This window comes from Trachurus japonicus, chromosome 8, assembly GCF_045865225.1.
Source record: "Trachurus japonicus isolate A0001 chromosome 8, Traja_1.0".
Taxonomy (NCBI): Eukaryota; Metazoa; Chordata; class Actinopteri; order Carangiformes; family Carangidae; genus Trachurus; species Trachurus japonicus.
The window spans coordinates 12,864,226-12,887,815 of record NC_140914.1 but is presented as its reverse complement, the minus strand read 5'-3'; the positions used below and the strand labels follow the sequence as shown (position 1 = coordinate 12,887,815).

The following is a 23,590-nucleotide window of genomic DNA, read 5'->3' as shown; positions in this document are numbered from 1 at the left end:
TACAGCTGAGCATGTCTGCGAGACAGTGTTTGCACGGAAAGGCAGTGATTGTGGTGAAGTGCTTATTTCCCTCAGGCAAATGAAACAAAGAGAGCGTAAACATGTACATCAGAGTCAGACCTGTGATAGCGATAGTGTGACAAAAGCAAAATGCATTGACATGGGATCAAAGGCTTTAGCTCATCTTTTCACAGCAGCTAAGTAGAGAACAGAGGAGGCGTGTTGTGGAGTTCTGTGCCACTGACTCCACATGCAAAGAGCTCAACAAAGCTTTCGACCAAAATAACTGCATGCATATTTATTGCATATTTACACCACCCCTAAAGGCTGGTTGGGTGTGGGCATTACTGTAACAGATGCAGCCAGACTCGTGCATGGACAGACACGGGGCACAGACAGACCAACTTAGAAACTGAAAGGGCTTTTCTCAGCTGTTGCTTCTGTCTCAGGCCTCCAACCACCACCACCACTACCCCCCCCCCCCCCCCCCCCCCCCCCCCCCCCTCACAGCCACATCATTGTCTCATGAATCCATCCAACAACAGGCACATAAAGTCTTTCACAGCTCAATTCACTGTACATGCTTTATGCCATACAATGCTTGCGTTATTCAGATGGTATCAAAGGGGATTTAACATAACTTGATTTGGACTTGAATACCAGACACCTCCTTGGAACAGATGAAAAAAAAACAACAACACACAGTGGCCGGTACGGTCGAGCACCCGTCGCCATCCATCAGATGCTTATCTGTGCAGGTTGCTTGCCAAAACAAATTACTGTTGTCTCAGTTGGGGCTTGATGACATGGGAAAAATACAGTTGTTAAAAAAAAACAGAAAAAGATAGCAACTGGAGTCTGACCATAATGAACATTTCCCGGCAACTGGAGATATAAATGGTTTCAGATAAATCAGATAAATCTAAAATTAGTCGGTAAAGGGTCGGGAGGAATATAAACTCAGTGCTCGAATGTGGAGCAGAGCAATAGAGAGAAGGATTGCCAGCTCAGATGGAAGAAGAAAAGATGAGACAAGGAAACAGAGGAAATGGGGAAGCACAGGAATCCTTCAGGAATGTCTGACTCAAGGGAGAAATGGAAAAAAAAAAAAAACGTATTTTAATTGGAAAGTAAACATGTGAAGTGAAGTGGGGAGAGGTACGTATTAAGAAAAGGGTGTTGTAAATCAGACAGAAATAACAAGGAGAAAAAAAACGTCAAGAAACCAAGACATATTGAAGGGAAGACTGAAAACAATGGAAGACTTATAAAGTTTTAAAGAAAATCTCTTTGTAAACTCTTAAATTATAAACACGTATTTGAACATACAGGAGACACAGAGGATGAATGTCTGAAAGGAAATTCATTCAATAACATTTCTGTTAACTGGTTTGTTGTGCCATGGGAATTTCCTAATTATTTTATAACAGTTGGTTTATCTACAAGGAAATATTCTCCCACACAGTTATCAGAGATGGCAGATAGACATTTGATACTGCAGGGAAAAGTATTAAAAGTACAATATGTGCTACTTCTACTTAAAATCATACTAACTACTCCTAAACCTGCACCCCGTCCGTCCATCAGTGAGTCTAAATAAAACAAGGCCCACCACAGCCCAGTGACTCCAGTAACAGCAGGTAGATGCGTCCATATGTCATCTGAGGCTTGGCAGGAGTCAAAGGTCATCCTGCTACTAATGATTACCTGCTGAACCGTGAGGGCACCGCTTCAATTATCTGTGTTTGTTTGCGTAACCGTGGTGACAATTCAACAAGCATGGTGTGTTAAAATGCACACACGCACGCGCACACACACACACACACACACACACACACACACACACACACACACACACACACACACACACACACAAACACACACACACACACACACACACACACACACACACACACACACACACACACACACACACACTTTCCACCAGCAGCATGTCAGCTTTTACCACCAGGAAGTCAGAAGTCAATTAAAAAATATATATACAATGTGTAACAGTATAAACTTTTGCAAAATGGTCATCAAATAAAACACACAGCTGGTTTTCTTTCTTCGAAATGTTTCCCTCACCGTGAGTGGGCGGAGGCGTTTGCTTTGCCAAGTGGGTTTTTAAAGAGGTGAGTCTCATCTTTAAGTCCACCTCACCACAAGTCCATCAGGGGAGAGCTTTGTGGTTTCGGTTTATGGGAAGGTCTCAACTTCAAATGAGGTGACAGACGGGCAAAAAATCATAACAGACCTTGTAAAACACACAATTTTGTGAAGTGAAAACCGCACACAGTGATTTTCATGAGCTGAAAGGTCACAGCTCTTTATGAGATCATGCAGCACTCAACTAATTAATTAACTCTTATTCTACCAGTTCCCAGCATACAGAGTAAAGTCCAAGTTTTGTGCAGTTTTGAGTGTTTCCGTATGATTTGTGTTTTCCTGCTTCCATGTGTGCTGCTTCAAAGTGTTTTGTGTTTGTCCACATGTCGCTGTCGTGTGGCCTTTTGTGACGTGTCACGTGCATAAGGAAGGCGACAGGGTGAGGGTTGGGTCAAAGATCAGATACAATCAATGATCGTCTTTGCTCCAAATGTCACACTTTGTGGTCACTCTTGCATTAATGCAGGGAACAGGTGGGCTGTGTAATTCTGGAAACAATAACATTTGTTTTATAGCTCAGCTCAGCAGAAATGCTAAAAAGCTGCCTGAAGATAACTCCTTGCTTTTTATTTCTCTTCAATATTATCATAATGATAATGTTTCATGTCATCTTTCAGACTTGTTAGGGTCAATTAAGAAATTAACTCCATTAACCAATTAAATTACAGAGAATTTCCATCATATTTCACTACAGTACATGAAAGAGCTGCACTGAACAGACAACATACCAACAATTATATTTAAAAATACCGGCTTACAAGTCTGTTGTCCTGACAGTGGTATAGAGGTACTGGTATAAATACAAAAAGAAGCAATCAAGTGTTCAACAAATGATTACTTTGAAGAGGTTCAACTAAATAATTATATAATAGAACTGTGACTTTTTTCTTGTGGAGGGACCAGAAGAATTGTGATCAAACAGCACAAATGTAGGAAAATGTACAGGAAACTATCCAACCTTCATGTTTTGTAATCAGCTGCTTTGATTTGGACGTGTTGATCAGATAAAAAACCTGTGTTTGTTTCCATGACCTTCAAATGCTGAGAAATCTCTCTTTTCCACTTCCTGTATACTGTAGCCTCAGAGAAGTGAAGTGATGATGAGGAAGCTGAGGCCTCAGAAATAGAAATAATCTCGTTCATTTTGTTGTACTGGCTGTGACATATCCTGCTACTACTTTGTTCTCATTGGTACAAACACACTTTTCTCCAGCCCCCATTCATCCAGGGGGCAGCAGCTTGAATCTGCAATGAACCTAAACTAGAACTGGGCTGATCATTCACTCCCATGACTTTGTATTCTGTTCTCACTTTCTTTAGTTCTTTGCCCCAACAAGACACCTAAAGTGCATAAACCCACACGTGTGAGTGTTTCCACTGGCATGGCAATCACAGCTATGACTTATAGTTCACGCTGACAGCCAGTTATTCATGCCTGCCTCCGTGTTCAGACTGCCTTATTTACTGCCCCCTTGGCTACTCAGCTGATCGCATCACAAATCAAAGAAGTGACTCAAAGCTACCAATGAATTCAACATTTCTAGACATGCTTTTCTCCAGAACAGAATTTTCCCCAGGAAAGGATTTTAAAGGCACATGTACAGCTGGTAGCAGAAGATGTGAATGTAAAATAAACTGGCCTTTAAATAATACGTTAAAGAGTTGGAGAGTGTCCAGCTCCCAGTGGCCTGCAGCTCCTTCTCTATACTGAATGAAAACATTAAACACACTGGCAGGGATTCAGATTTAGAGTTTAGCCGCCCTCCAGCCGAATGTCTGCGGCCACACTGAGGGCGTGTCCCCGCTTTGATGGGACACCCACCCCCCTGACCAGCCCGCCTCTTATCCCAAACCCTGAAACCCAACACATAAAGGCAAGGGTTAGCACCATCTGTCGGGTTTTAACACCATCTCCCTGATCAGTCCCAGCCACTTGTCTGGGAATTTGAATATCGTATACATGTGGAGTTTATGATCTGTGCACATGTTTTGTCCGGTGACATTGTTTTTTTTCTTTCACATTTGGTCACAAATCTTACTCATCTTTATCTTCATTCATAGCCTTGTATTTATCATAGACAGTGCCTCTTGTGTTAACAGACTCTGAATCGCCTCTTTGTCTCTCTTCCTCATCTCTTGAGTGAAGTGTCTGCTGGAGAGCGGACCATCATCACTATGGGATGGGGTTATTTGGTTCAGCGCGACTATTCGCCTCCGTGCTCATAACTCTGAACAGTGAACATGTTTCTCACACCCCTCACTCCGGCGGGGAGGAAGAGGGGAGCAGGAAGCAATTCTGTCTGCTGAACTGTTGTGTCTCGTGAGCGTTGTGATGGCAATGCGTAGGGTCGGCAAGAATGCAGCACCCAAACGCTGGATCTCAAGGAATCCCCCTGCTGACGCAAGGCCAGGCCGGAGGAATCTGCTCCCACATCCCTGTTAAACCAGAGGCAAGACTCAGACTCCAGCTCTGGTGTCAGATGAATCATATGGAAACTGCAGGTCCAGTTATCAGTTTACTGATAAAACAAAAAAACAAAAACCTCAGGCCCTCAGCTACTGTTTTTCTTTTTCTTTTTCAATGAATAAATTATCTTGCATGGCTATGACCAGAAACCTTAAAGGCACATCACTTGATATCATGTCTGTTTAAATAAAAAAGTACTTTGTTCAAGGAGTTCAGATGTTATTATTTGAGATTATTTAATACAGTTTTGCTGCAATTACTGTGAAAAACATAAACTTCCTTAAATCTAGTCTGACATGTCTCTCATCTTGCACCTTTGATGTGGCTTCCCCTTTGTCTGGAGTTGAACGTTAATGAGGAGAACAGCATATGTCCACTGCAGTACGTGATCTGAAGCACTGATCAAAGACTCCAGAGACAGATCAGTCTAAGATCAAGCCAATTTTACTGTGAGAGACTCAAACAGCCAAGACAGTCATGAGTTAAATAAATTCAAAGATCACATGAATGAGGCTCAGAAGAATGACTCCTCTTCGCTTCTATGCACATAAAATTAAATGTGCTAATCATGTATTCAAAGCTAAGTTTATCTCTTGTTATCTATCAATGATTTTCTCAGAGGAGAACATAAAGTGTTTGTGAGTTCAAGTCAGTTGCTGGCAGCTATCATGGCAACAATTACAACAGTTACTGATGTTTTATTATGCTGTTTGTAGCTATGTTGCTAATGCTACAGCATTAGCAGCTGTTATCAGACTGGAAGAACTGCTGCAAGTTCAGCATCAAACATCACTCCTTTAAACTTTAAACTTACTCTATGAGGCCAATGTCTTTTTTCTTAGTGAAGTTACCAACTTCAGCCCGACTCATATCACTTCCCAACTGCGACTCACTGTAGGCTACCCTCCAAATATGCCCTGGAGCATATGGCCTTGTTTAAACTTTTTGTCTCGTAAGGTCTTGTCAAGTGACAGTCACCACCACTCGCTTCGGGCAAGGATGTGCATTCAGTGCTACAAACAGCCCTTTCTTTAATAGTCTACCTCACAATATAAGCAAAGTTAGAGAAAAGTTTTTTAAAAATGTACATTTATGTGACCGCAACTTTATCTTTTACTCTTTACGTTATTTAAATCCATTCAGCTGATATAGTAAAGGGGGTGAGGAAAAGGAGTAGCCTACCTATTTTTCACTGCAGATCAGAATACAATTTCAATTGCTATAAACTGTGCAGTTATTTTCCAGGAGAAGTCAAAAAGCACATCGAAGGAGTGTTTGTGATGCAATAAGCATCAAGGTGAAGGGCAAAACAAACTGCTGAAGTTCACACCCTGTCTACACCCAACTTTGCATAAGCAGATAATTGCCACTCCGTGACATTTCATTGAAATGTAGGGGCTGTGAACATAAGGAAAGCCATTCGTTAGATTTTATAACATGGAAATTATTAGAAATATGATACACACTCTTCCCAGACAAGAATGCCATGAGTCAGAATCAAATAATGTCTTTAATTAGAAGAACTTTTTCAGTTTGTTACAAGTGCAGTATCTGGGCGTGAAGGCCAAAGCGCACCACCCACGCTGTCAGACAGACTAATCCTGCCACCAGAACATGCTGTAAACAAAGGAAGAATGCGCAGGTGAGCTCATACCTGCTTGATGAACAGAAACCAAGAGGAACATAACTGGAACATAACTGAATGCCAAACTGGCCCATTGGCTTAATTTTATTGCCCATATTAAGCTGTCATGCCGTGACATTCCCAGCATGCCCATCATGAATATTGCCACTCTTGTCACTCCCAGACTTGATTTGTTGGCATGGGGAAGTCCTGGAAAAACCATCTTATGTAACCCACGCCTAATAATCATGTGTTTGGGCCACTCTCCTCCTCCTGATACGTCATCTGCTGCTTCCACAGAAGTCAGCTTTCTCAACCCAAATTATAGGCCAAAAAGTCCTTATGTAATAATTACTAAGTTTGATAAACTGTCAGCAAAAATGCCCGCCCCAGATACAGCTCAGTGACCTGCTTATGTTGGCGGACCTTAACAGTTCCCAGGGGACCATGGAGCGCAGCACGTTTCCCACAGCGATCCTTCAACCTTTACTCTGTCATCTAATGACCGCATTATGATGTTTATGAGAGGGAAGTCCGACAAATCCACCATCATGTCACTGTGACCCATTCTATCTCTGTTGAAATGTACCTTAGCCTTTAACTCTCGCTCTAATTACTTTAAAAGACAGCAGCCATAGAGCGTGGGTGGACTGTTAATACAAGAGGAGGAAGACAGGAATAGCCTATCTCTCAGTTACGTTAGCAATAAAATGAAAGGCCACTGAAATGACAAAATACGGAGCGATGTGTGATAAGCACGTAGCACCATTTACCGAACACAAGCACACTTAAGGGACTTGGCTCCTGGTCTTGGTCATTTTTTTTATGAGGGAGATGATGTTGAGAGGTGATAAGAGCCAGATGGTCCTTGGGAATGTTTCACACATGCATCCTCAGCTCAGACTGGGGGGTGGCGTTAGACAAAGCGAGTTCACATAATCCACTGTTTATGTAAGATCAAAACCTTCTGTGCCAATACAGAATATAACTCACTCTGTTCTTTCTGTTTAAGAGTGTTTGAGAGGAAAATTCTTCCTCTTTAATTTTCTAGTCTTGTGATTAAATGAGGCTATTTGACTTTTACTAGCTCTTCCACATTAACAGCATCATATTTTTCACAGCAGGGTGATATAACGAACGGAGCAACCACAAATTCCCAGTTAAGAGTCAGCCTGTCAGCGAGACACTTAATCCCCTCGAGCTGCTGTAAATCCAGAAAAGGAGAAAAATCCACAAGGAAATCAAAGACACATTTTAACCTATGGTCCTTTATTAAAAAAAAAAAATCTTTGTGATGTTTTTAATAATCGTAGTTTTATTTTGAATATATGTGTTTTTCAGAATTTGCTGGCATAGAGATGAGAATAAAATATTGTGTTTTATATTAACCACACAGTATTAGTACAGGCATTCAGGCTATCTGTGCATTTTAATGACCTCAAATATCATCCAGAACTTTTTAAAAGTGTCACTTTCACCATCTGTTGTGAGCTGTAATTAACAGTAACCACAGTGGGAAGTGAAAGAGAAAAGCAAACAACACATACAGTAAACGTGTAACCCACATAAACAGGTGGACTTAAAGTATGTGACTGATACTAGGCAGAGTGTTATCTTTAGCTTTTACTGCAGGTTCAAGCTATCTGTGTATCGATGCACACCACCACAGCAACAACAAAAAAAAACAATGACATTCATGTCAGAAATGAAGACAGACTGCATTTCTTTCTATGCAGGTGTTTGTTGAAGTAATAACAAGGATTAGGTCTCCAGTGTGGACCATAATGGGTCTGCGCCAAGAGCAGATGACAAAGGTTGTTGATGAAATATGAGCCCCATAAAGCGTCAATTAGAGAACATGGGAGAAAAAAAAGTGCAAGGTATGAAGCAGGTTTGCATGCCACAGGTGTAAAACTTTGTGTCCCATGTGCTTTTAGTTCCTGCACACTGCAAATCAAAGCAGCGATTATGCAACTGTGGAACTGGCTGACTGGCAATCTGGAGTGCGTTCTCATAATTTTCAAAGGCAACAGTCATTGGCAGAGTTTCTGCCAAGGTTTCACTGCAGCAAGCTTATGCAAGCTAGTACGTAAACTAGGTGAGGTGTCCTTGACTGAAAGAGGAGAAAAAAAGGAAGGCAGTAACAATACACTGTCCAAGACAAACATCAGGGCAAATGTCATTCTCATCAGGTCTAAGCGTTGAATATGTGAAACTGCAGTAGCTATGTGTTTATTTCCTTTAAGGTGAAGGGTATGGTTTGAGAGTGAGAGGATGTGGGTTTGGTAAACATCTGCGTATGAGAACAGATGAAAGATCTTAAAAAAGAGAGGTTGTGATACTGTGTGAGCACAAAATGCAAATGACACTGTTGTAGTGTTTGTTTCTTCAAATGTGTTTAATGTGTGGTGGATGTTTGCTGCATGTTTGCGGGAAGCTCTGTGAAGGAAGTCTTGCCACTTACTCTCATTTAAAGTGACACAATGCATTGTGTTACAACAACACGCTTAGTTACTGTGTGTCCCAAACCCAGATGTAAACAGTAGGTATCCAGGTAACCAGCTGGTGGGTGGAGTGCACCACTGATTTCATCAGTGTCTGCGGGAAGGCAAGAATGCACAGGGAGAAGCATTATTGAGATATGATTCAGACCAAAAGAAGAGACAGAGAGAGAGAGAGACTGTGGAGAAAAGGCAAAAAAAAGAAAAAGAAAGAGGAAGTGTGAGCAAAAAGATGCTGCTGAACGTGAGAACTGGGCCGAGAGAGAGAGAGAGAGAGAGAGGTGATAGCGCTAAAGCATGACTGCATTTATTGCCGAGAAGTCTACACAAGTCTACACGATATTGGGTACATACCAGTGTGTGAGTCACTTGCTGTGCCCCAACACACCACCCATCATTTGATTTCACCACCTTCCATGTGAGGCAGTGATGCATGGAGCGCCTGGTATTCTCGGCGCGCCGCACCTGGAGCTGTAGAGCCAACAAAGAAAACATACAACAGTGGACTATGTGCTACCGGACAGTCATGTACAATCATGTGCTATCTCCAACAGTAGTTTCCCGCGGTAGTTTGACCCCACAAACCTCTACTGATGAGATCTGCGCTCAGACAGTCTAAGTTTTGTTGTGTATGTTATCTAATGAGCTGGATCTCGCAAAAGAACATGCCTCTGATACAAAGTTCAGATATGTTTGTGCCTGTCGAACAAACAAAGGTCCCCATGATGGTGCAGCTGCAGTAGCTATGTACAGACATTGAAATTGCCCTCGTTCGACCTCCAACTAAAGTTATGACTAAGATATCAGCGCTCTGAGCTATATGCAGGTCAGGTCTAGTCCCTGGACAGACTTGAGTGCCTGAAGGCCCAGATAGGAAAAGGAACAGGACGTTCCCCCAGTATAGCAGCAAGAAAGAATGCCTTGACCAGTGGATTCAAGACACAAGGGACATTTCCCATGACACAATCCTCTGCCATTTCCTGCAGCTCGGTGGTTTTGTATACAAATGGATCCTGATGAATGCTAAACTGCCTGGCAGGTCAGGCGGTGGCCCTGAGGGTTACAGCTGACGTAAAGCCTCATGTCCAGTAGAATGCTATAAACCCTGCACAAGCTCAAACTGTATATCAAAAAAACTCTGGGCAAATAAAAGTATAAAATACGACGCCATAAACCCTGTCCCATGACAGAACCTGAATGACCTGTCTGTGTGACCTTTGGCTGGAACCTCTCCCTTGTGCCCACGGCAAGGTTGTGAACTTGCACTTGAAATATTGATGATGTTTCACTGTCCTGGTGTGGCACAGTACAGTGAATCATGGACTTCCAACACTCCCAATTAAAACGCTTTCCCGTATATTGCATAATTCCTTTCTTTCCAAAGAACAAAACTGGCATGAGTCCCTTTGCACGCTATTGAGTGATGTGTTCATGTTTACTTTTCAAGCGGAGATTGGGAAATTAAATCACTAAAACACATACTGTTTGAAGTATCAGACCTCACAATACATTTCCCTTACTCTAAATAATTTGACATTCAGTAGCAGTTTAGTTCTTATTTTTCTCTCAGAGTGTCCTTTAAATGGAGTGTGATGAGATTTCGTTGATGAGCGATGAAAGAATGCAGAAAGCTTCAATCCTCTTGTTCAGAGGAGAGCATCACCTTTGAACCTCTTCTTTACTGCGTGTAAAACTCTGGTATAACACACAGCAACATTGCCACCTGGAAAAACATTCAGAAAATAGCAAAGCAAGATTTAGTTAACTCTGATTATAGGCTATTTTAAGTTGGTTGCGTCAATAGAATTCTAAATTTTTAAAGTGGGAATAAATCATTTAGCTATGATGCTCGGTGGTTTGAAGGAATTAGATTTTGTAGGTCAGAAATTGAAAATGTGCTGATTCTGCCTCTGTATACTGTATGGCTGTTCAGAACCATTCATACTTTCCACACATCTTCTCCCGTTTCAGCCATGATGATTTTACCAGGAGAGAAGCAAGCCCTACTCCCTCTACATTATCTTGTGAAAGTTACACTGTGCATTTCTCAGGCTCTCGCTTTACCCCTTCTTGAAGTAAATCTGACATATGCACTCCATATTGTCACAGCAGGTCAGTGTGTTGGAGCCACATCGCTCATCAGTAGGTGGATCATAATGACACATATTGTTATAACTTGGGTTTTTATCATCCTGGATTAAATTCTCAGAGGAGGGAATTCTTTTAATCTCTCACTTTAGTCCCAGTTGTCCTGTAGTACACTGGATGGGTTTCACTTAACCACATATCCCTGTTAACATCTAATATAGGAGTGCTGTGTCAAACTGCAACACACATTACCACAAACCCTCTCTCAGATGTTGACAGTTTGCTTTGGAAATTTACACAGCACAGGTATGGAAACATAGACAAGTGAAGAGGAAGAAATCATGGGAAGATATAGCTGCAATAACATGTCTCCAGGCAAATCATTTAGAAGAGCTGAGAGACTGCAGACTTTGGATGGAGTTTTGCTGCCATAGCTGTAGAAAGGGATATGGATTAAATGTATCTGTGTGATGAGAAGAGAGGCAGAAAAAGGTTGTAGACAGTAACTCTATCTCATCAGATGCAGACGTGTAGTCATAATCACAAAATCCATCAAGTCTAGACCAGAGCAGTGGTTTTACAGAGTGAAACAAAACCTCAGACAGGTAGAGAGAAATCAATTTGATATCAGATGGGAAATCTGCAGCAACATGAACCAATTGGCATAGAGACAGAACGAGACAAAAACACCAATGAAAATATTAAAATATCAAATGTCTAGGAGACATTTGTTATAGCATCATCATATTCTGTAACTGTGGTAAAATCACAAGAGCAGTTTTATTCAACAACATGATGAAGGATATTGTGACCTACTTAGCACACACAAAGTCACAAGATCTCAAAATAGGGGCACTTGTCTCACAGATGTATGAAAAAATGAGAGTAATTTGGTGTTTCATTTCATAATGCAAGAGATCAGGTGGTTTCCAAACCTTTGCCAGACAGTATCTTCATGACTGTGTCAAATTATTCCAGTGGGCTAGCCTACCCCTTTGTTGACACGACCCATATATCATATCCTAAATAAAAATGTGTTTGCTTAAACAATAAATAAGAAATATTACAGTAATTCAATTGAACTGTCAGTATGTTTGTCATGTTAAGGCTCCATTTAATGCCACTTGGAGTAGCAGAAACTGAAGATTTCAACCAACCAGCTACTTTTTGCATTAGCTAACTATGTCAACCATTTATCCACATCTTAGCTAACATTAGGCCTATCTACCACTAAGTGAACATTTATCATTTTCTTTTATTATTACCGGTAGCTAATGTCAATCATTTTTCAATCTCTTGTAGCTAGTATTGTAAAGTTCATGTAGGCTATGCTCTTTTACATTTGAGTCTATCACTGACTTAGGCAAACAATTCTGTGATAAATATAAAATTTGATGGATATACAGTAATTTAGTTCAGCTGAAATACGTTCGATCAACTCTACCTCATTTAACTTGGTTTCCAGGTACTGTAGGCTACTGTGACACTTGAGCTTCACCACCAACCACAACGCAACTTCTTCTGTTTCACTTCTGCTCATCAGTCTCACATGGGACATCCTGTCGAGTAAATCTTCTTCTTCATTTTACAGACCTTGTATTGTGTGTGTCTACACCATGCACTTATTGCATGCATCTGTCCTGAAATAGCACGGTACAATGTGACTACTAAGTCCAGTCCTCCACAGGGTGAGCACATGAACTCAGACCAGAGATCTGTTGTGCTTTCTTCCCCCTGAAGCAGTAGCAGATACCCTTTTCATTGTTTGCATGCCTGTCACAGTGCAAAATCCATGACTGCACCATCTCATGTATTTCCCCGTTGAGCACGAGGTTGGCCTGCTGCCTCCACCAGTTACAACAAACACTTTACTTTTCTCCCAAGAAATGCCACAAAGACACACAGCTGTGCACGTGGGATGTCCTTGCTCTCTCCCTGAGCAGCTGTAAGGTCTTCAGAAGTCTGTTTACATTCAGTGCTGTGGGCCAAACTTGTCCAGGAGGTGTTTTAAAGGCTTTTCCAGACCACTGTGCACCTCCACTCGACCTTCTCTTACTAATTACGGGGCCACAGGGAGACTGAAGGCCACGTGTAGAAGGGAGCAGCCCAAATGCACAAGACCATGGCCCAGACTGGTTCACGCTGCCAGGACAGACTCGGAAAAAAAAAGAATTAATAAATGATATGCAGCCTGAATGATGTTTGACAGACACAGAAAGCTTGATATACTAAAAACAAAATACTGCACACTTCAAACATTTAAAAACATCTTAGGTCAAGTAAGTTCAAGGTTTTTAACAATACTTGGGAGTTAGATATTTGAAAGAGGTTCAAGGCCTGCTGTTATCTGTCCCACAGACTCTGGGAACACGGCCAAGCTGATGCCATCTCAAGGGGAAGAATGCAACAAAATGGCAGGAAATTCCGACTTGCTTTGCTCCCATCTGCTGAAGAAATTCTTTCAAATCAGGCTGCTGAAATGCATGAAGATGCAAGTGTTTCCCCCTTTTTTCTTTTTTCTTTTTTTCCCCCTACTGAGCAGTTTCTTAGCTGGAGAGCACATGGTAACCAAAATGCAGAAACAACATTGCAACAAGGCATCAGGCTTGGACAGTTTATTGTTTATGAGACGTATTCACCACAAACATAAGCTCTAAATTGAAGCTGAGTTGAACTTTCATGCAAGTAGGTCTATTGCAACTGAGAAAAGGTCACATTTCATACAATTTTATTTTCTACACAACATTTCCTTGAAAAAAAAAATGTTTTTTTCGCACAGTAATTCGTCTGAACCCAGCAATGTGTTCCTTGATAGCTTGTAGACTCTTTGTTCATGACCACTACTTTACATGAAGACAAAGCACTAAGCTGTGGTTGAAAGAAAAGCCAACTCTGACTGAGATTTAGTCGCCACCTAGTGAAATCCCACTCACATGCACATGAGGGTAAAGTCCTGTAATCCCACCACATATTTTCCAGTTGCTCCCTAAGAACTTGTATGATGGATTACTTGAACTGCATAATAGACACCTCTGGACCAGGGCTTTGGATGGAATTTCTTTACAATGGGCCAATTTTCCTCTTAGTTCTCATTCTCTGCAAATACATCTGATTTGCAGATTCGCAATGCCTTTGTTTGAAATGTAAAAATCCCTGTTATTGCAGTCGACAAGACCTGTTAAGATTCATTTATACTGTACACTGAAACAGATCTTAGTTAACCCCAGTTATCATGAATGCACTGACCTGCCAGACCTTTCCCTCCAGTCCTGTCTAAACGACTTTTAACAGAGTTTGAACATTTCAGCATGCAAGTTAAACAGCCTGGGTACAAAAAAATCTTCCCAACTCAGAAGGTCCAGACTGGCAGTTGGTTGAAATAATTTCTCTCAACACAAGCCTGGGAAAAGATCTTCAAATCATAAATCTTTTGTGAGGAACACAGTGGTTTCCCCCCGTGATGCCTTTAACTCAGAACCATTGTGCTGCTTGGCTGTTCTCAGCCACATTGTCTGGATGTTATCAATGGAGCACTCTGAGGTCAGTGTGGCTTTATTCATCATTTAGTGCTGAACGGATACTTTGGTGTTTTGCTGCCACCTGGTGCTCATGTCAAGTGCCTCCCACAAAGCCAAAATAAAGCTATTATTGAGTCACTTTTCTATGTATGTATAGCACCAATTCACAAAAGAAGTTATCTGAAGATCTTTTTCAAATATAGGAGGTCTTAAGAAAAAATCAGAAACCTCGCACAGAATCACACTCAGGGTTGAGTTGGGTTGGACCAAGAGAGGGATTAGAGAGGAAAATACCGCCCTGCAATGATTTTAATAATCGTCATATTGATAATAGCAGAGTAAGGACAAAGTTAAGGTTGAAATGCCACTACAGATATTATTATTAAAGTTATAGTAAATTTAGCAGTCAGCAGGTGGATCAGGTGGTACACAGTTGGTGTGGAGTGGGTTTGGAAGGGCAGAAGAGACGGACCATACTAACAAGGACATGAGAAAAATGGGAGGACACCATCTGGCTGATAACAGACAGCTGTTTAGAATTAGATGTGTAAATACTGAGGAAAAGAAGAGTTTTCACATGGCACCACCCCAGTGTCTGACCCATCTCAAGGTGCCTTCCTCACTTTGGTCGTGCTACTCTCCACTGAAGCAGTACATTGGTAAATCAGGCTCCATGGACAAGAAAGTGGTGCTGATCACAGGCTGCTCCTCAGGAATCGGTCTCAGCCTGGCTGTCCGGCTAGCATCGGACCCCAACAAAACATTCAAAGGTAACAACAGCCAACATTTACCCACCATTGTCTTATATTGTATTTATCAGAGAACTTCAACTGAATTGGCAATTGTCCTTAGGAGCATTTAAATCACACTGAGATACTGTTTAGATGTGCTAAAACTCATCAAGCATTTTATTGGGAATATCACTGACACTAGCCTCTGTAAGATGTTGAAAGTATTCCTATGTTGACATGATTGATTTTGTTTAGTCTATGCCACAATGAGGAACTTGGCCAAGAAGGAGCGTCTGTTAGAGTGTGTGAAAGGTCTGCACAAAGACACCCTGGAGATCCTCCAAATGGACGTGACAGACAGCCAGTCCATTCTGGATGCGAGGGACAGGGTTGTGGAGAAACGCCTGGACATTTTGGGTATGCCTTACTGCCATAATGTGTTGCAATTAAGATTGTGTAGCTTCCCTACTTCATACACTACTCACTGTTTACAGTGTGTAATGCTGGCGTGGGTTTGATGGGGCCGCTGGAGCTGCAGTCCTTGGACTCCATGAGGCACATTCTGGAGGTCAACCTCTTAGGTACCATCCAGACCATCCAGGCTTTCCTACCGGAGATGAAGGCTGAGAGCCAGGGCCGCATTCTGGTCACGGGCAGCACTGGAGGACTTCAGGGTGAGACAAGCGAATGGCTGAGAAGCCACAGCGTTCCTCATGTGCAGCTTCTGTAATGATTTGATAAAAATCATGTAAACATACCGTGTTGAGACTTGCTACCATGCATGAGATTGCCAAAATAACCCATCTCGGTGCTTCATGCCCTCTCACAGGTCTCCCTTTTAATGAGGTCTACTGTGCCAGTAAGTTTGCAATAGAGGGAGCATGTGAGAGTCTGGCTGTTCTCCTGCAACACTTCAACATCTAGTGAGTGTCAAAGTTTGTTGTATCTTGCTCTCTGAATTTAGCAAATGATGGTTAGCTCATAGAGAGTATTATTGTTGACTCCATTCTGCTTTATTCTGCAGTGTCAGTCTCATTGAGTGCGGTCCAGTCAACACTGACTTCCTGGTCAACCTGCAGAAAGCAGAACTAGGGGATTCATCTCTCCAACAGCTCGATACTCGCACGCTCAGCCTCTATGAGAAGTACCTGAACCACTGTGACGCAGTTTTCCAAAACGCAGCACAGGACACTGAAGACATTGTTAAGGTAGGTTGTGCGTCCATTACCGCATGCACCAAATGCACTGATGAGGAACAGTTCATTCTTTAAATGCAATAATTCACAATGCTTTTGCGATGAAGATAAGAGCAGCTCAACATGTCTCTTTTGTTTATTTCTGTCTCCAAGGTGTTTTTAGATGCCATCCAGTCACCCAGCCCTGCTTTCAGATACTTCACCAGTGGTGTTGTTCCACCTCTCACCCAGCTGAAAATCACAGAGCCAGATGGTTCTCAGTGCATCCGTGCCATGAGTAAAATAATCTTCTCAACCGAGGAGCAATAACTTCCAACAATGCAAATACAAGCTTCCACTTCCTGTGCAGTCTTGCTCTTCTTACTCTTCATCGCAGTTTTTTTTTTCTATTTTAGTTTAGATTTCTGGGATAAAGTTGATGCCCTCTGGCTAACTGCTGTTGTTCAGCCGGGTGTAGCAGGTTCATAAAGTTCACACACGGGAGTACCTCCAAGGATGAAAATTGAGATTATGTTTTATGTTTTATGTTTTAAGTGATACAGCAGCTTTTTCATTCCAATCTTGTGATGCTCTTACACTCAAGCTGTTTGGCATATTTTCAGTGGGATGTTCTTGGGTACATTGTGTGAAAGTAAAAACACTCTAAGAATTTACTTATGTAATATGTGATAGGCTATTTTAGGCACCCAGGAGTTTCTCTGCAATCAACAGTGAAAACAATTTAGATTTTTGTATGAATGAATGACAGTGAATTGTTGTTTCTTTCTGTTCTCTGATGGCTTGACCTCCGCCTTGAATTTTCTATTTACTCATATATGAATAAAGTGCTAAAAATAAACTAAACTTCTGTGTGGGTGTTCAGGGTGCTGTGGCAGCAATGACTTAAATAGAAGCAAAACATATTTCACATTTATAGTGATGTCCAAAAAAACACATGATACTGCATATGAAAAGGCTGAGAGAGCAAACCTTGATTTGAGAGGGTGAAGATCTTGCTTGCCTTTAAACAGCTTGTTGAAATGTCCTCTCACCTAGAGACTGATACTGTGTGTGTGCCCTGTGTATATACTAAAACAAACAAGAGATAGCCTCATTTATATTGCACTGATTAGATTTTGATATGTGTCTCTGATATATGAAGTTATTATAATGTATCTTTGTTGGTCTTTATCAGACAAGTTTACTTGAGAAAAGTTCATATCTTGATATTTTAAACACTGAGTGACATATTTTACAGTAAGTTCACTGATCGCTTGGGTAAAGACATGTCAATCATTAAATAGGCTACATCTGATAAAAAGGCACGTGAACAGTAAACGTAAAGTGTGATGTACTGCCAAGCCCGTGACATCAATAATGAGTTCAAGAAACCAGTGTGACATAGCTCACTGAGTGCCCTGCAAAGACAAATAAGCATAAACAGGTAAAAATACAAAAATACAGTGATTCCAGATGGTGGAAATGGGGAATGCCCTCTAGTAGCCTTGTTTTTCATTAGAAATCTAAGAGATCCTTGAAAGTCTATGGAAAGTTAAGAAATGTCTTTTAAATCTTTCTGAAATGTTGTTGTACGGAGGATTTTAGCTGGCTTCTGCTGGGCTTTACACTAAATCACTGAACTGTACAAAGTTTGGGGATCAAAGCTTGATGGAGCGCCAGCTGGAGCAGTAGCTGTGTAACTTTTGGCTGAGTCAGTGTGTTCTCTTCTAACTTGAGATGGGTTATCTAGTCTGCACCTCGACGAGTTACGTTTCAGTACGATCTTTGATAAGATTAGCTAATCCCTCCGAGATCAGGTGCCCTAATTCCAGTCTGAAGATCCTGAAATGGATCCTGCACTTCCAGCTCTGACTGTGATACAACACAGCCACTTAACCCAGGGGCAGTGTCAGCCTGTTAGTTAGAGTATTATGCAGTTCAGTATAATGAGTTCGGTAAAGGTTGTAGTAAAACACATTCATGTGAAATTTAGTTTTCACAGTTTAAACGTTTCCATTTAGTGAGCTGTTAATAATCTGAGTGCAGGTGATGACTTTCTAGTGTAGCAGCAAAGTCCAGGTTGAACATGTGCACAGCATGTGCCTGCAGGATCCCAGTACACTTTGGCCTGTTCTGTTCACAGAAACCTCTCAGGCATTGTGAGCCCACTTGTCAAATATGTGCAATGATTCAGTGAAAAATGATTCATATGTGTCCACAAGACTGTTATCTGGCTGGCAAGAATTAAATATTTAAACAAGCTACTGCATGAGTCATACAAGGCTTCACTGCTTTTCCATATTGACCACTTTCCTAAATTGATCTGTCCAATTTGTTGCATCCTGTCACCTTCCAGGTTCACCTGTGTGATCAACCCCCAACTTTTAACCCTCCGTCATCCTCTTCCTCTCCCCGCTGAGAGGTCAACGAGAGCCAATAGCGCCTCCCGTTACGTCACAGCAGCCCTTAATGGTCAAGTGCAGCGACAAGTCGATCAGAACAAAGCAGGCTGTCGCTGCTGCTGCTGCTGCTGCTGCTAAGGACTAAACACCGTCGCCTCGCCTTATAATTTTTTGTTTTTGTTTTGTTTTTTTAGTATAAATATCACTATGGCCAACAAAACAACGCCGCTTCTCTTGAAGGCGCTGCTGGAAGTGTCTGAGGTCCACTCTTCCAAAGTTGTGCGTGGAAACGCAAGGGCAGTAAATTTCAGGTGAGTCGTCTTCCGCAGAGATACAACTAAAGTTCACGTGTTTAGATTACATTTGACATGAGTCAATGTGAAGCTCCTGCTATGATTTGAATTCCCACATTATTTTCCAGAAGGGCAGATTCATTACAGTGTTTCACAAAGATGCAACACATTGCTGTCACTGGACTTCTCTAAACTCAGTTTATCTCATACCATCACAGAAGTAGTACAGTTTGCAGAAGTCCTCACATTAAACCTCAGCTCAGCTCATTCCACTGGCTACGTACAACACACAGGGATAAAACTTAGTGTGACTGTTTCTTTAACCTGTCTTTGTATTGTAATGGGGAAAAAATATACCATCATATGTGTGCTTGCAACCTCATTTTTACCCCTCTGTATTTGACAATGTGCTCCAAATACACTTGGCTGTGGTAAAGGGGCATTTGTTTACTGAGCTAACCTATTTGTTAGATGTTATATCTTTACTGTATCAGGAAGTGCCTGACTCTTTCTACTTTTTGCAACTTCAGACACTTTGGCTCCTGTGGGGCCCTGGCAGTGAGGAGGACCAGCCTGCCTCTCAGCTCCACCACATCCATGTGCATCCCCAACCGCAGCTTCATCAACCTGGCCGTCCCCATCAGCACCCGCAGGATGGAATACTCTGAATGCAGGACGTTAGGGTGAGCACCCTGATGTAATATGTGCAAATCAGCTGAAATGATAAAACGGTAACACAGAAACATTAAGAATTTAGCAATTTACAGAATCACCTTTTTCATTTTTTCATCTTCAATATTTCCTTGGAAATTATGAACAAAACTACTCACTTTCAGTTGAATGAAAATGATTGGTAGCTGCCACCCAGCCTAGTTAAGAGTATCAAATGTCAGCTTTAATAAATATTAAACTTAAGAATTGTAGTAGCCTACAATACACAAACTGAGAATAAAAATATTTGGAAAACTCACAACTTTACATTAACATTAAAACTGCATGTCACTGTGTGCTCAGGTATACTCCAGAGCAGATGTTCAAAGTGGTGGCCAGTGTGGACCAGTACCAGCACTTTGTTCCATGGTGTAAGAAGTCTCGGGTGGTGAAGGGGAAAAATGGTGATGTCCAGGCAGAGCTTGAAATAGGGTTTTCCCCCATCGTGGAGCGCTATACCTCTGAAGTCACAGTTGTTCCAAACCACCAAGTCAGAGTAAGTCCTGGTCCTGATATATCCACTCTTGTTTTCTCAAACACTATCCTTTTTGTCAAAGTCCACTTGTTTATTCTCTAAAAAAAGACTTTAAAAAAACAAACAACATCTGCATGTTATTTTTGCATTATGCACAACATTGTAGATATGATATCAGTTATCGTCAGTAGATGACTTCATTCTTGATTGTAGTTCCTCCAGAAAGCAGAGAGGAAATTGCTGTGTCTTGACTTCGGCCTAGAGTTTGCTCACTGGCTTTTTACTTTCTATCAATGATGAACAAACAGCAATTTGTTTTGAAACAGGCTGTGTGCACTGATGGATCCCTCTTCAGCCACCTTGAAACGATATGGAGGTTTGCTCCTGGGGCCAAAGATCTACCAGACTCCTGTAAAGTGGAATTCTATGTAAGTGTTTAAATGTGTATTAAAATGAACATCTGACCCGGAGAGACGCACAAGGAAACCAGGTCTTTGCAGCTGGCACAGTAGTCTGACAAAGGGAGAGATGACTGAGGGAGGGGAAAATGAAAAGAATGAGGGGGATGCAAGGAAATGGCAGTGAAACTAGATCAGATTGTATATGCTTAGGGATGGACTAATTTCAAGTCTTTGCTTCTGTACGTTTGTGAGTGGATTACCAACTGAAAGGAAGTGTCGAGTCAAATCTCATTACGCTCTAAATTTAGCCTTGAGGAGTATGCTGGTGTTCCTGGAGGGCTGAAATAGCTGTCAGGGAAGGGAACAGTGTTAAAGAGCAGCCGACAGGAGTTAAACCTTAATATTGGCTTGGATTACCTACGGGACAGACAGAAAGTGGTTATTATGTCAGTGAAACACATTCAACAAGTATTGCTCTGGGAGTGATTGGTGAGAGTAGAGTCTAACTGTGACTTAACTCATCTTTCACCTCAAAAATGCATCTTCTTAAGAAGCCAAAAACAGATTTGACAGATGTGTCGCCCTATAATCAAATACTTCAATATAATTATTTGTCCCCCCTTCTGTGTCCTCTGCAGGTGTCTTTTGAGTTCAAGTCCATTTTGCACTCTCAGCTGGCCAGTGTGTTCTTTGACGAAGTGGTGAAGAAGATGGTCAATGCCTTTGAGTCACGGGCAGCAGCACTTTACAGGAACCAGCAGGTGTCACTGAGGAGGCGGTCTACATGAGGACCCTTTTGAGCCCCCACCGCACCCCACCCCCATCCACATCCACATCCATCTGGACCTTTCACCAAACCCTATCAACCCGCTGGTCATACCTCTACAACACTTGTCTTAACACAGGAGACTGGATCTTTTTCCATTCACTCATATCTTATTCTTGAGTTGATGTGCACAGAAAATGTAGTTAAGACTATTTATTTATAAGCCACAAATTAATTTATTTACTTCCTTGTACATATATATACATATTTATTTTTCAGTGAGGAATAAATGCATTGTTTCCAATTATCAATTTGTTTTCTTTGTTAAATTCTGGGATTGTGTACAGTCAAGTGACTCCTGAAATAAAAAGCCCTTGTAGTTTGGTAAGCATGTGTCTGCATTTATTTGTTTTTCTTCTTTAATTATTTTGCAATAGAAACCTACATGTGCCTCCAAGAACAGTTATGTAAGCAGCAGAGTAGCACTGACCTGAGGTTAAAGTCTTGTGGGCCTGTCCCAATATGCACACTCGATCACACTTACACACTTGGGCACTTGGCGTGCGCGTTCATGGGCTTAGTGTCAGTGCGCAAGTGTGTCCCGATTCTCCAACGACTGAAAGTGCAGTGCGCTTGATTTGCACTTTACCCACACTTAAGGTAAGACCGCATCCGAGCGGTATTTGGCCAAGTATAAATCCCACAATGCACCACGGTGAAGTCCGCCGTCACCCAGAGCCACAAGTCACGTTTAGGAAATGCGATTGAATTAATCTCAATAAAATGAAATTAACTTTCTATCTCATAGGCTAATTATGACTTTTTAATGTCATATTTTATATTCATCATGCTCTGTTCATGCTTTTATATTTTCGTTTTTCTTGTTTGTTTTATTTACTTACAGAGTTGGGCTTACACATTTATGATTTGAATCTTGCGCATAGAGACACTTTAGGAGTAGATGAGACTGATCCAGCAGCACTGGTTATTAAAACTGTTGCTGTGTGTGTGTAGTAGTTGTGCTAGTGTGCTGTGCGCAACGACGCAGGCTGCACTTGTCAAGTGTGTCCCGATTGCTTTCCCACACGCTTGGCCACTTAATCCATGCTTGCACACTATATGCAAATATACGTTCCGCCGGCAAAACGTCACCAAAGTGTGTGCGTAACCAAGCGCACTGAGCCAAGTGTGGAGAAATGGGACAGCCCCACAGTCTCCTTCCTGCCCCAGAGTTTGTTAAAGTTTTAACAAAGAGTTTGTTAAAGTTTTAACAAACTCAGAGGTCAAGTTTGGAGACAGAGTTTGTTAAAGTTTAACAAACTCTGTCTCCAAACTTGACCTTGACCTCAGCCCAGTAATAAGCTCTTCCTCTCTCCAACATATCAACAAAGACTGGGATTTGAACCCCAGCCTACCAATCCAAAGTCCATGATATGGGCCAAGTTCAGTCATATCACCGTACTGAAATATTCTGAAACAGATTATAGCAAATACTTTTCTCATTTATTCATTGTAAGAAAGCCTCATCTTCTGTAGACGTTACTGACCCAGGAAATAAACTAGCTGTGATTTAAACCCTGCACTCCAAATTTAAATTCAGTGGGATTCCCCATTCCCCCATGTTTGTGTTGCTTCCCCATAACAAGCACAAAGAATAAACTGGAGAAATAAAGGTGCTCATGTCTGGATTTGGCACTTATACCTTGAAAATATATGAATCCTGTGGTGTTGAGGGTGCAGAGACTTAAACAATAATGTCTCACTGCTTACTGAGACATGATGCATACAAAGACAATAGAAATTTCAGTATTCTATAAATGAAGTGTCAAATGCAATTAACACTCATTCAAGCACCATAGTAAGAAGTGTATACACTACAGTATGTAGGCATTTTGTAGTTTGAATGGTTTTCATGCAGGAAATCAGTCCATTTAGTCTTAATAACTTAAATTACTTAGCACACAAACAAACAAGCGGGCTTTCACAAAGCACAAATACTGAGGACATAGACATAAGAATATTTTAATGACTATTAATTATATTTATCCAGACAGTATTATTTAAAAGAATAATTTAATCAGCACTTCAGATTTAAAAAGCACTATGTCCCTGTGACAACATGTGTGATATCAATAATTACTTGTTGGCCATTTGTGGGTTTTCCCACCTTTGTCAACTAGAACATCAATAAATAAGGAGGGACTCTGGGTGGACCAGATTAGAGTCAATTGTATTGAAACATTTACTGGAAGAGGAGGACTTTTTGTTG

At 41.4% G+C, this 23,590-nt stretch overlaps 2 protein-coding genes across 2 annotated transcripts; both read left to right on the top strand.

Annotated features, from left to right (window-relative positions):
• Positions 1-14,942: 14,942 nt before the first annotated feature.
• On the top strand, positions 14,943-17,123 carry hsd17b1 (hydroxysteroid (17-beta) dehydrogenase 1). The gene is made up of 6 exons (XM_085783927.1): positions 14,943-15,137; positions 15,354-15,515; positions 15,593-15,772; positions 15,928-16,021; positions 16,123-16,306; positions 16,448-17,123. The coding sequence occupies exons 1-6, from the start codon at positions 14,945-14,947 to the stop codon at positions 16,601-16,603; spliced, it is 969 nt and encodes a 322-aa protein (XP_085640053.1). The 5' UTR covers positions 14,943-14,944; the 3' UTR covers positions 16,604-17,123.
• A 1,434-nt stretch (positions 17,124-18,557) lies between these two features.
• Positions 18,558-21,709, top strand: LOC146982766 (coenzyme Q-binding protein COQ10 homolog, mitochondrial). The gene is made up of 5 exons (XM_085783922.1): positions 18,558-18,986; positions 19,499-19,651; positions 19,983-20,175; positions 20,481-20,582; positions 21,194-21,709. Exons 1-5 carry the CDS (start codon positions 18,883-18,885, stop codon positions 21,341-21,343), a joined length of 702 nt encoding a protein of 233 aa, XP_085640048.1. The 5' UTR covers positions 18,558-18,882; the 3' UTR covers positions 21,344-21,709.
• Positions 21,710-23,590: the final 1,881 nt, after the last annotated feature.

Coding starts and splice junctions, on each gene's coding strand:
- hsd17b1 (XM_085783927.1), top strand. CDS start 14,945: ATGGCACCACCCCAGTGTCTGACCCATCTCAAGGTGCCTTCCTCACTT. Junction 15,138..15,353: donor CCCCAACAAAACATTCAAAG/GTAACAACAGCC, acceptor GATTTTGTTTAG/TCTATGCCACAATGAGGAAC. Junction 15,516..15,592: donor GAAACGCCTGGACATTTTGG/GTATGCCTTACT, acceptor CACTGTTTACAG/TGTGTAATGCTGGCGTGGGT.
- LOC146982766 (XM_085783922.1), top strand. CDS start 18,883: ATGGCCAACAAAACAACGCCGCTTCTCTTGAAGGCGCTGCTGGAAGTG. Junction 18,987..19,498: donor GCAAGGGCAGTAAATTTCAG/GTGAGTCGTCTT, acceptor TTGCAACTTCAG/ACACTTTGGCTCCTGTGGGG. Junction 19,652..19,982: donor TCTGAATGCAGGACGTTAGG/GTGAGCACCCTG, acceptor CTGTGTGCTCAG/GTATACTCCAGAGCAGATGT.